At 22.1% G+C, this 13,106-nt stretch overlaps 4 protein-coding genes across 4 annotated transcripts; 1 reads left to right on the forward strand and 3 right to left on the reverse strand.

Annotated features, from left to right (window-relative positions):
• Positions 1 to 346: 346 nt before the first annotated feature.
• Positions 347 to 1,571, reverse strand: DDB_G0268546 (hypothetical protein; the record flags this gene model as incomplete). The annotated part of the gene is made up of 2 exons (XM_642315.1): positions 347 to 1,380; positions 1,508 to 1,571. 2 exons carry the CDS (start codon positions 1,569 to 1,571, stop codon positions 347 to 349), a joined length of 1,098 nt encoding a protein of 365 aa, XP_647407.1.
• Positions 1,572 to 4,255: 2,684 nt separating this feature from the next.
• On the forward strand, positions 4,256 to 8,649 carry pikF (phosphatidylinositol 3-kinase; the record flags this gene model as incomplete). The annotated part of the gene is made up of 4 exons (XM_642316.1): positions 4,256 to 4,801; positions 4,878 to 8,073; positions 8,173 to 8,378; positions 8,449 to 8,649. The coding sequence occupies 4 exons, from the start codon at positions 4,256 to 4,258 to the stop codon at positions 8,647 to 8,649; spliced, it is 4,149 nt and encodes a 1,382-aa protein (XP_647408.1).
• A 182-nt stretch (positions 8,650 to 8,831) lies between these two features.
• On the reverse strand, positions 8,832 to 10,862 carry DDB_G0268386 (hypothetical protein; the record flags this gene model as incomplete). The annotated part of the gene is made up of 1 exon (XM_642317.1): positions 8,832 to 10,862. The coding sequence occupies one exon, from the start codon at positions 10,860 to 10,862 to the stop codon at positions 8,832 to 8,834; it is 2,031 nt and encodes a 676-aa protein (XP_647409.1).
• A 491-nt stretch (positions 10,863 to 11,353) lies between these two features.
• DDB_G0267910 (hypothetical protein) lies at positions 11,354 to 12,967 on the reverse strand (the record flags this gene model as incomplete). The annotated part of the gene is made up of 1 exon (XM_642318.1): positions 11,354 to 12,967. One exon carries the CDS (start codon positions 12,965 to 12,967, stop codon positions 11,354 to 11,356), a length of 1,614 nt encoding a protein of 537 aa, XP_647410.1.
• Positions 12,968 to 13,106: the final 139 nt, after the last annotated feature.

Consider the following 13,106-nt stretch of genomic DNA (forward strand, 5'->3'; position numbering starts at 1 on the left):
TAAAATTTAAACAATTTTTATTATTTATTATTTTTGATCATGATTTTCATACTATTATTATTTCCTATTATTATTATTATTATTATTTTTTTTTTTTTTAGTTTTTCTAATTTTTTTTTCTTTTTTTTAATTTTCTAAGGACCATTTCTTGCTCTGAGATCCTTTTTTTTTTTTTTCCTTTTTTTTTTTCCTTTTTTTTTTCTTTTTTTTTTTTTCCTTTTTTTTTTTTTTAATTTTTATTTTTTTTTATTATCTTAAAGAAAAAAAGAACTTCAAAAAAAAGACCAAGAAAACCAATTGATCTATATTTCTACATTTTTCCTTTTACTTTTTTTTTTTTTTTTTTTCAGTCTGAATAATTGCTTCCAGAATCATTAAAATTAAAGTTGAAATTTAATTCATTTTCTAAATTAATTTTATCATCCTCTTCATCAATATCACTTGAATCATCATTTTGTTTATTTCTATTTGATGATGGTAAAGAAGTTGAAGTTGTAGTTGTAGTTGTTGTAGTTGTGGTTGTTGTGACAGTATTATTATTATTGATATTATTTTGGTCATTATCTAGTTCATCAAAAAAATGTTGATTTGAATGATTATACATACAATGTAAACCAAATTTACAATAACCTTGATTTTCAAAATATTTACAAGGAATCTTTGATAATTTCATTTTGTACATATTAATCATTTGTTCTTTATCATCACCAACAACATAGATATCAGATGGAATGATGAAATAGGAGACAGTTCTACAAGTTGGACATTTTCTAACATGTTGAATTTGTTCATGATTTCTAAATTGTTGATTATTATAACCACTACCACCACTATTGAGAATTCCAATTGAATTGAAAATATCAATACTATCATTATTAGGATTAGTTGAAAAGAAAATAGTACTACCACCATTACTTAAAATATTATTAATACTATTACTAATATTATTGATGGTGCTGTTGTTATTACTAGTACTATTATTGGCACTATATCTCCAACTTCTAATACAATTTAAACAAAATTTATGTTGACAATGACTTAATAAACCAAACTTTTTACCACTATCTACGATTGATTCAAAACAAATTTCACATTCGTATTGTCTCATTGACTCATTTTGACGTAATAATTGATTCTCTTGATTCAATAAACATTCAATATAGTGAGTTTGATTTTGTTCAATATTATCTGGTATTAACATGGCTTTATTACAAATGTCACATAGATTACCATGAATGTATCTACAATCATCACCATTCCTACAATATCCTTTTCTTGAAAAAAAAAAACAAATGTTTTGTTCCTTGCTTATATTGTTATTGTTATTTTTATTATTAATTTGTTGATGTTGATTATTGCATTGATTACTACTATGTTCATCTATTTTTGGAAAAATTATTAATCGTCAATAAAAATAAAAAATAGAAATTGGGTCCAAAAAAAAAAAAAATAAAAAAAAAAAAATAAAAAAATAAAAAAAAAAAAATAAAAAAAAAAAAATAAAAACCAAAAAAATAATTACCGGGTACCGCCTTGAGAATTGATCCATAAAATTTAATACCTGAAGACATTTCGAAATATTTTTAAAAAAAATAAAAATTTTGAGAAATTAAAAACATAAAAACAAAGATATAATGAAATTAAAAAAAAAAAAAAAAAACAATTAAAACTGTTTTAGGTGAAAATAAAAAAAAAAAAAAAGAAATTAATAAAAAAAAAAAAAAGAAAAGAATAAATATGAAACAATTAAATGAATGAAAATAAAAAAAAAAAATAAAAAAAATACAAATAAAAATAAAAATAAAAATAAAAACAAAAATAAAAAATCTATAAAAAAAAAATAAAAAAAAAAAAGGTTTAAAAAGAAAAGAAAAAAAAGAAAAGAAAAAAAAGGTTTAAAAAGAAAAGAAAAGAAAGAAAAATAGATAAAAAAAAAAAAAAAAAAAAAAAAAAAAAAAAAAAAAAAAACAATTTAAAAATAAAAAAAAAGTTTTAAATTTAAAATAAAGAATAAAATAAATGAATTTTAAAATGAAAAAAATATGTTAATTATGAAAGTAAAAAAAAAAAAAAAAGAATGTTTTTTTTTTTTTTATTTTTTTTTACCACACAATTATTTTATTTTTTTTTTTTTTAATTTAATAATTTAACACACAATTTTTTAAATTAATTTTTTTTTTTTTGTATTGTTCAAACAATACAAAAAATCAAAATAATTTTTTTTTTTTTTTTTTTACCAATTAAAGAAACTTTGGATATTTTTATTTTTTTTCAACACCTCCAATTAAATTAATACAAAATCAAATAGCCAGGGCCAGTTTTAAAAAAATAACAATAATAAAAATAATAATAATAATAATAATAATAATAATAATAATAATAATAATAATAATAATAATAATAATAATAATAATAATAATAATAATAATAATAATAATAATAATAATAATAATAGTAATAATAATAATAATAATAATAATAATAATAATAATAATAATAATAATAATAATAATAATAATAATAATAATAATATTAATAATAATAATAATAATAATAATAATAATAATAATAATAATAATAATAATAATAATAATAATAATAATAATAATAATAATAATAATATTAATAATAATAATAATAATAAAATAATAAAAAAATAAAAAAAAAAAAATTTTAAGGAATGAAATTAAGAATAAATAGAAAATTTAAAAATACAATAAATAAAAAAATTTAATTTTTTTTTTTTTTTTTTTTTTTTTTTTGTTTAAAACTTTGGGTGTTCAGCATTGTAAAGACTCTTGTGTAATACCAATGATAATCAGAGTTTAAGTCTTTTTTTTTTTTTTTTTCTTTTTTTTTTTTTTTTTTTTTTTTTTCTTTTTCTTTATCCATTAAGAATCAATATTTCTAATAAAAAAAAAAAAAAAAAAAAAATAAAAACCATTCCATCAAAGGACCCAAATTAATAATCGTTATCGTGATAAAAACAAATTTATTTTTATAAAAAATTAAAAAAAATAAAATTTTTGGGTGATTTTTTTTAATTTTTATTTTTTCTTTTTTTTTTTTCTTTTTTTTTTTTTTTTTTTTTTTTTTTTTTAGCAACATGCTGCGAGTGAACCCATCACATATATTTTTTTTATTTTAACAATATATAATTATTAGAATTCAATAACAATAAAAATAAAAGAAAAACTCTCACATAAAACAAAATCGATTTTTTTTTTTCACAAAAAAAAAAAAAAAAAAAAAAAAAAAAAACTACTTATAAAATAGATAAAAAAAAAATAAAAAAAAAAAAAATAAAAAGGATTGGATGTATCTAAAAGATACTCCATTATTTCAAATAGAAAATCTTTTATTGAAGATGGTTTCACAGTTACCGTAAGTAGAATTCTTTTCACCCACCCCTTTTCTGTTTTTTTTTTTTTTTTTTTTTTTTTTTTTGCCTTTTTTTTTTTTTTTTACCTTTTTTTTTATTTATGTTTATTAATAGTTTTTTTTTTTTTTATTTTTTTTTTTTTTTTATATTTTTTTTAATTTTAAAAAGATAACATTAAAAGGTATAGTTCAAAAAGTATCATTTCAAAGTTCGGTTACAGTTGATCACGTAAAATTTGAAATTTTAAAACAATTTTATCCATCTAGTGACCAAAGCTATGAATTTTTTTTAGCGATTAATAAAACAGAGATATTACAAATCGAATTTGTTAGATTTATATTTGCACATGAAGCAATTCAAAAATCATTATTAATTAAAAAATCAATTGAAGTTTATTTAATACCAAAATCAAAAGAAATCATTGCAAGAAAATGTAAAGCTGATATAATTAAAAAGCAATTAGGAACTTATGTTGGGGTTAAACAAACTCCTTTACCAACATTAAATAGTAAACCACCACCATCTGTACCTCCAAGAAAAACAAATTCACAAACAAATATACAAAAAGTATTAACTAATAATAATAATAATAATAGTAATAATACTACTAGTAATAATGTTAGTGCATCACCATCTAGTGCATCAACAACATCAACAGCTGGTGTTACAATATCAAAATCAACATCAACATCATCATTAGTACTAGCATCACCACCAACAACAACAACAACAACAACAACAACAACAACAACAACAACCAAAACAGCAGCATCACCATCATCTTCATCGATTTCGCAAGATGGTAGTAGTTTAACTTTATCACAAGAGGATGTATCAACTGAAATTTTGAAATTACAATTACAACAACAATTAATGTTATTGGAAGATGAGGAATTAACATACCAATCACTATTGGTTTCAACTGAATCAGATGATGAAGGTGATACAAACAATCTTTTAAGTATTGGTAGTGGGGGTGAAAAAACAGCTGTTGAATTGGATTCAATATTTTCATTAAGTCCACAATCAGCAACATCACCACCATTATCACCACCATCACCAAATCCAACAAGAACTAAACCAGCTGTACCACCACGTTCATTTAATTCACTAGATGAGAATGAAACCTTAACATTTAAAAAAGAACCAATTCTACCAAAATCATCAAATGAATCATTGTTAGGTTCAGTACCAAATGAACAAAAAAATGATAAATCACCTTTAAAATCAACTGAACCAACAACAATATCAACTGTACAACAACCAATTGTTCAACAACAACCAATTGTTCAACAACAACCAATTGTTCAACAACAATTACAACAACAACAACAACAACAACTGCAACAGCAAGAAGTTATGGAACCACAACATTGGTCAAATTATTTATCAATGAAACCATTAAAACAAACCTTAAATGTATGTATTAATTCTAGTTGTTTATTAATTATTTATATAAATATCATATTAATACTCTTTATATATTTTATTTTAGGAAATACCAATTCAAGTTCAAGTTAAAGATAATTATTTTATAATGGGATGTAATAAAAATTTTACATCAAGTGAATTTAAATCATATTTAGTATCAAATTTAGAGAGTATGATTCAAGCGATTAAAGTTGGTACATTTGCAACCAATGATATATCATCTGAAACCATTGCATTTAAAAAGAATGCTGTAATTTGTGATTTATTCACAGATAGTATTCAACAAAGACCAACATCAATACCGAGTTTAATTGTATTAAAACCTGGTATGCAAGATTTATTCAAAGGTAATAGTCGTGCATTTATTGGTTCACCAATTGTAAATAGTAATAATAATGTTAATAATAATATAAATAATAGTAATAGTAATAGTAATAATAATAATATAAATAATAGTTTAGATGGTTTTAAATTATCAACATCACTACAAACACCATCAGTAAATTTAAGTTTATTACATAATAATATTCAAAATTTAATATCAAATAATGGTAATAGTGGTCCTAGTAGTATTAATAGTAGTTGTAGTAGTAGTAGTAGTAACAATGGTAATACGACAAATTATAGTAGTAGTATTGGTAATGAATATAAACAACCAATATCAGGATCATTGATATTTAATAATAATAAAACATTGGGTAGAAATGCAAACTTTTCATTAGGAGAACAAAGAGATAATAATGCAAAATTAAGACAACAGAAAAAGAAATTAACTGCCATTCAAATTAGTTCATTATTAGGTGAACCATTGAATTGGAGTAATACAGAGAATGAAATTAAATACTTTAGAAATTTAGCAGAACAAATCTTTGATTTTCAAACATTGGATGAAAGAGATCGTGTTAAAATTACAATTGCACCTGTAACCAATGCTCATCCAGATCCATTATTACCAAGTACTTTTAGAGTTAGGTTTTATTTACCACCAGATAATCATTCAACTACAATCAATGTAATGTCTTCTGATACAGTTACAAATTTAATTGAAAAGGTTATAGCCAAACATAATAACAGTACAAAATTAATTTCATCTGATCATACACCTTCTGATTATGTAATTCGTATCACTGGTACATCTGATCATGTTTTAAAAACTGATGAATTGGTTACAAATTTAATTGTAGTTAGAAATCGTTTACAACGTAAAAAAGATATTAAATTTAGCTTGGTACATAAAACTTCATTACCAAAAATTTATATTGATGGTCATTCACCTGAAATTTGTACATTAAAAAACAATAATAATAATAATAATATAAATAATAATAATAATAATAATAATAATAATAATAATAATATAAATAATAATAATAGTGAAAATGGTAATATTCAACAACCATATGGTAGTCCAATTAATATTTTACAATTCCCAATTTCACCAAGATCAGAAAACAATGTAAATAGTAATAATAATAATAATTATAATAATTATAATAATAATAATAATTCAAATAAAGGTAATAATTCAAATAGATCAATTTTATTATATGAAATTAATAGACCATTTGAAATTAGAATAATTTGTTTAGAGAATTTAGTTTTACCATTATTCCAAAAATATTTGGGAAGCGAATGTAATAATTTTAATGATGTAAAATTAACAATTATGGTAGAATTGTGTCATGGTGAAGATGTTTTAACAGAGCCAATGGAGACAGTGATAAAGTTAGGATCAAATCCATTATGGTGTGAATGGTTAAGAAGTGCATTATTGATGAGTAATATACCAAGAGCATCAAAGTTATGTTTTACAGCTTATGCTCAACAAGGTGATAAACAACAAGCCAAAGTATCCATTGGATGGGCAGATTTACAATTGATCGATTATCATAGTCAACTTTTGAGTGGAGTGATCTCATTAATCCTATGGCCTGGAGCACGTACAGATATACCCGATTTTAATGTTCCCTCACCATCATTGGTCATTGAATTCTGTCAATTCCCATTCCCAGTGGTATTCCCAAAACCAGAGATGATGGAACGTACAGAAATTAGAGATTACGTAGAGTCTCGTAAAGAAGATACAGAAAGATTGGAAGAATTGATTCGCAAAGATAGTTTATACGTTTTGACAGAGACTGATAAGAAATTCATTTGGTTATATAGAATGCATTTACAAAAGATACCCTCTTCTTTACCAAAGGTATTACAATCATTAAATTGGAATAATCCACAAGAAGTAAAGGAAGCTCATCGTTTACTTTCAATTTGGTCAACTCTATCACCATTGGAAGCATTGGAATTATTGGATAGTAAATTCGCAGATGAATTGGTTAGAGAGTATGCTGTAAATTGTTTACATTCATTGGCCGATAGTGAATTGGCTCTTTATCTATTACAATTGGTTCAATCATTAAAACATGAACCCTATCATAATAGTGCACTATGTAGATTCTTAATTCGTCGTGCTTTAAATAATCGTGCTGTCATTGGACATCCATTCTTTTGGCATCTTGAAGCTGAAATGCATAATCCAAAGATCTCTGAACGTTATTCATTGGTTTTGGAAACTTTTTTAAAAGGTTGTGGTAATCAACGTCATGAATTTGTAAAACAAATGGAAGTGGTCACAAAATTACAAACAATTGCAAAACTCGTCAAAGAAGCATCACCAAATAAAAGAAAGAACCTTTTACATGAAGAGTTAAATAAAATGAGTTGGCCAAATACTTTTCATTTACCAATTTCACCATCAACTGAAACCTGTGGTGTCATAGTTAGTGAATGTCGTTGGTTGGATTCTTTCACTGTACCTTTGTATTTGGTTTTCCAAAATGTTGACCCCGTTGGTGAACCAATAGCAGTAATCTTTAAGAATGGTGATGATTTACGTCAAGATATTCTTACACTTCAAATGATCTCTGTTATGGATAATATTTGGAAACAAAATGGTCTCGATCTTCATCTTTCAATCTATAACGTTACCGCTATCAATGAAGATACTGGTTTCATTGAAGTTGTTCCAGATTCTGATACAACTGCAAATATTCAAAAAGCTGCTGGTGGTGTCACTGCTGCTTTCACTAAAACTCCACTTTCAAATTGGTTAAGAGAAAGAAATCAATCTGACCCCGACTATGAATATGCAGTTGGTAATTTCACTCACTCTTTAGCTGGTTATTGTGTTGCAACTTTTATTTTAGGTATATCTGATAGACATAATGATAATATTATGGTTTCAAAATCTGGTCATTTATTCCGTACGTATCTTTTTTTTTAAAAATATACTAACAAAAATAATTTCAATACATTTATTAATATTCTTGTTCTTTTTTTTTTTTTTCTTCATTCTATAATAGATATTGATTTTGCACATTTCCTTGGAAATATTATGAAATTCCATGGTTACAAGAGAGAAAAAGCACCATTTGTATTAACACCAGAATTTGCTCATGTAATGGGTGGAGAAAAGAGTTTATCATTTAAATTCTTCTCTGATTTATGTTGTTTATCTTATAAATTTTTAAGAAATCATAGAAATCTATTTATTAATCTTTTTAGTTTGGTAAGTTTTTTTTTTTTTTTTATTTATCTTTTTTAAAATTACTAATATTTTATTTTAAAAAAATAAACAGATGATTTCAACAGGTATACCAGAGTTATCAACAAAAGCAGATATTTCATATTTGAAAGAAGCCTTTTTATTAGATGTGTCAGATGAAGAAGCTGGTGCATCTTTTGAAAGATTAATTCAAAAGAGTTTAAAAACAAAAACTACTCAAGTTATGTTTGCAATGCATATTTTAGCTCATTCAGGAACAAGTTCTGATGATTAACAAAAATTGTAGATTATTTAAAAAAAAAAAAAAATAGAAAAAAAAAAAAAAAAAAAAAGAAAAAAAAAAAGAAAAGAAAAATAATTTAAATAAAACCGAACTTAGTTATATATATATAATTACTATTATATATTCAAAATTTAAAATAGAAATAATCTAGTTTTATTTTCATTTTGTTTTATTTATTTATTTTTTTTTAAATTTATTTTGTTGGATAAGTGTTTGTTAAGTTTTTTATCAATTCTTGGTTTATTTTGATTGTAAACCATGGGAGTAAGTAATTTAATAATAATATCCCTAATGGAATTTAATTTTAAGATTTGTGGTTTTGATTCTAATAATAAACTTTTATAAAGATCATAATAATCATATACTAAATAAGTGGAATAATTTGATTCTTCAATGGATTTGGTTAAACCACATTCCACTGATCCCCTAACTAAATTAATTAATTCTTCAAATAGCATTGAATTTGATTTCTTTGGATTTGCAATATATTTTGCAAGTGGTGTAACCTCAAATTCCCGAGGGGTCAATTTCTTTACAAAATCACGATTCTCTAACATTTCTTTGAAAATGTTTATTTTTCTAAAGTTTCTTAAATCTTTACATTTTGAATAATTCTCAGCAATTGTTGGGTATAATTGATCATTATCAATATCATAAACTAATGAGCTTTTTGTATGACCTTTTGGACAGATATAATTAAATCCTGTTTCTTTTAATGATTTTGGTTCTTTATATACTAAATTTGAATTTCCAATTGTACTTGGTATAATCTCATTACATTTGTCACATACTTCTTCAGTTAATGAAGATTGGAAACTACATTGATCACAAGTACAAAAGAAGTTATGTCCATTCAATAAGTCTTTTCTTCTCTTCTCAACTCTATTTAAAAAATAGATATATGAAATTGTTATTGCTTCAGATTCTTGTATATCAGATGAAGCATAAAGTACCATAACACCATGTTTATCTATGAAATAATCTGAATTTGGTATACAACTATGATTTGTATAACATGAGAATGGATATAAACCACTAGCTTTTTTCTTTTGGCTTATTACATCTGAGTAACCATGAGAATTGCAATCAACTATTCTAATAATATTTGAAATTTCATCTTTTTTTAAAGTATTGGCACCATAAAAACTTTTAAATATTAATTCTAAAATATCAGTTTTCATTTTAGTTGAATCTGAATAAGCTCTTTGTGATTCATTTGTATGGTTGAGTAATTTTTTTGATAAGTTTAATACATCTATTACTGATGAAGATATTGCATTGTCTACTTCTACCACCGCTTTATTATTTGTTTTATTTTTAAATATATTGTATATTGTATTAATATAGAGTCTACGTTCATCGGTTAATCCTCTTTCTTTATTATCTTCATTAGCAATTTCAAAATTGTTCATTTTATAATATTCATTATTAAGTTTATATAATACACATAAATCGTTTGGATGGTATTTAGAAAGTGGTTCATTTGGAGCTTTACATTCTTTACAAATGGCAAAGTCATCACAATCTTTACATTTTAATAAATTATCAATAGATTTCTTTTGATAACAAACACCACAAAACTTTGATACATATTTTCCATTAAGTGAAAATGAAAATGGAGCAATTCTAAGTATTTCTTCACCTCTTTTGATTAATCTTTTTGAAATTAAATATCTACCTTTTTCAATTGAATTTTCATAGGCAACATTTTCAAGTTTTTGATTCTTCAATACATTTTCAAAATAGACATCTTCTTTAACTTTATTATTTGTTATTTCAATTAATCTATTTCTTTGTTGAACTACTTTTTCATCTTGTTTTGAAATTGAAATTGCTTTATCAATTGACTCCATTGAACCTTTATAATCACATAAATAACTTTTACAAATTGATTGATAATAAAATGCTTTTGAATTTTGATTATTAAATTCTATACTTTTATTTGATGCTTCTAAACTTAATATTATTTCATCTCCTTTCAAGTACATTAGTGATAGATTTGAATATAAAATTGAAATTAATTTATTAATTTGATCATTAATTTCAATTTTATGTTTTTCATCATTAAAATATTTAATACCTAATTGAAAATAAGTAATTGCTCTTTTATTTAATTTATCTTTATTTTTTTCTTTATTAAATTCTTTATTTCCTTTATCTTTAAAATCATTGATTTTTTTAATATGATTTGAGTTTATATCCATTTTTTTTTTTTATTTTATTATTTGTAATATTTTTTTTTTTTTTTATGTTTATATTGATTTAAATTTTTGGTCAATCAAAAAAAAAAAAAAAAAAAAAAAAAATCAAAATAAAATTAAAAAAAAAATTTTGGTTGAAAAAAATAAATTAAAATAAAATTAAAAAAAAAAATTATAAATAAATTAAAATAATTAAAAATACAGAAAATTTCCAAGAATAACCATGGTTTTTGTTTTTAATTTAAAAAAAATAAATTGAAAAAAAAAAAAAAAAAAATTAAATATACACAACCTAACAAAATTTTTTATTTCCTTTTTAATTTCTTTTAAATGATACTATCATTTAAATTTATTTATTTATTTATTTATTTTTTATAATAATTTTTAAATTTATTTTTATTTTTATAATTTTAAATTTATTTATTTATCAATTCGATAAATAAAAAAAAAAAAAAAAAAAAAAAAAAAAAAAAAAAAAAAAAGTATTATTAAATTTATAATAGACTTGTAGATTCAGATGAAGTATCAACCAATGGTTTATCATCATGTTGATCACTATTAATATAAAGGTTTTTTAATTGAAGTGATTTTGAATGTCTTTTAGCCAAACGAGCTCTAACTATTAAAATAATAACGAAAACTATGAATGAAAACAAGGCAACCGATGCAAACACTATTAATGCAATTTCCCAAGCTTGTAATTGTAATCCTGGTGTATCATAAGCATTAATCATTAATTTAATCGTATAAGTTCCTAAAGATTCTATATCATTAATTAATGATTGTTTTATTGTAATTGATAAATACATTGAATTACTTGAATAATTTATTAAATTTGATGGATTAATATTATTATTATTATTATTATTATTATTATTATTATTATCATTTGAATTTAAAATTTTTAAATATGAATGACCAGGATTTATCTTTGAATTAAAGCTATAAATATCAGCTAAACTAAATAATAATAATGAATGAGATTTCTGATCATTAACTAATATAGAATTTCTACTCTCTGAAATTTCCCATTTAATTGAATCCATATTATCATTTAAATTTGTTAATTCAAAAATAATTTCAAAACTACCATTATTATTACCATTACTATTATTATTATTAATTAAATTTGTTGAATTTATAGTTGGTGAAATTGTAATTAAAGATGATGTTGAAGATTCAGGCATATATGAACCATGGTAATTTATAAAACTAAATGAAGAAGAAGAAGATTTTGAAGAGGATCCTCTATCAAAATAATCTACATTATAGTATAAACCATTTAACCAACTACTTATATTTGAAGATATAAATGATAAACCAGTGATTGTTGATGTTTCATCAGTTATATATGAATTTGAAATATCAACTTGTTGAAAATTAGTTGATGATGGTGATTGTGATGATGATTGAGTAGCTAAAATATGTGAAATTTTAATATTAAAAATATCATTGGTTGTTGTAAATTTAAATTGATTAAAATCAGTACCAGTTGGTAATGGTAATAAAGATTCATTCTTTACTTTATATGCACAATTGAATGATGCATACTCTTTATTACATCTACAAGTATTACCAATATCACATTTACCATGATTTGCACAATCTTTTGGACATGAACTATTTACATAAAGATAATATGGGAAATTGATAGTATTGATTGAATTATTATTATTATTATTATTATTATTATTATTATTATTATTATTATTATTATTATTATTATTATTATTATTATTATTATTGTTGTTGTTATTGTTGTTATTTGTTATTCCTAAATATTGAATTGATACATTATAGAATTGATTAAAATTTATTGATGGTGAAGTTGTTGTTGCTAATTGTTGTTGTAATGAACAAGTTAATGATTCTTGATTATTGTTGATATTAATATTTTCACATTGTAATGGTTTTATTCCTTCACCAACACTAAATGATATCGCTGTAATATTTCCCCTACAAAATGTACCTGTTATTTCGATCGGGCTATCGGGATTATATGGATTAATTTCTGAAACTGTTAAAATTTCTGCTATACATAAATTATCACCTACTACAAATACATTTTGATAATATAAAAACAATAATAATGTAATTAAAAATTTCATTATTTATTTTTTTTATTTTAACTATAATTTTAAACAAAGGAATGAAAAAAAAAAAAAAAAAAAAAAAAAAAAATTTAGTTGGGGGTAAAAAAAAAAAAATAAAATAAAATAAAATAAAAATAAAAAAAAAAAAATCAAA

The sequence above is a fragment of the Dictyostelium discoideum genome (assembly GCF_000004695.1).
Source record: "Dictyostelium discoideum AX4 chromosome 1 chromosome, whole genome shotgun sequence".
Lineage (NCBI taxonomy): Eukaryota > Evosea > Eumycetozoa > Dictyosteliales > Dictyosteliaceae > Dictyostelium > Dictyostelium discoideum.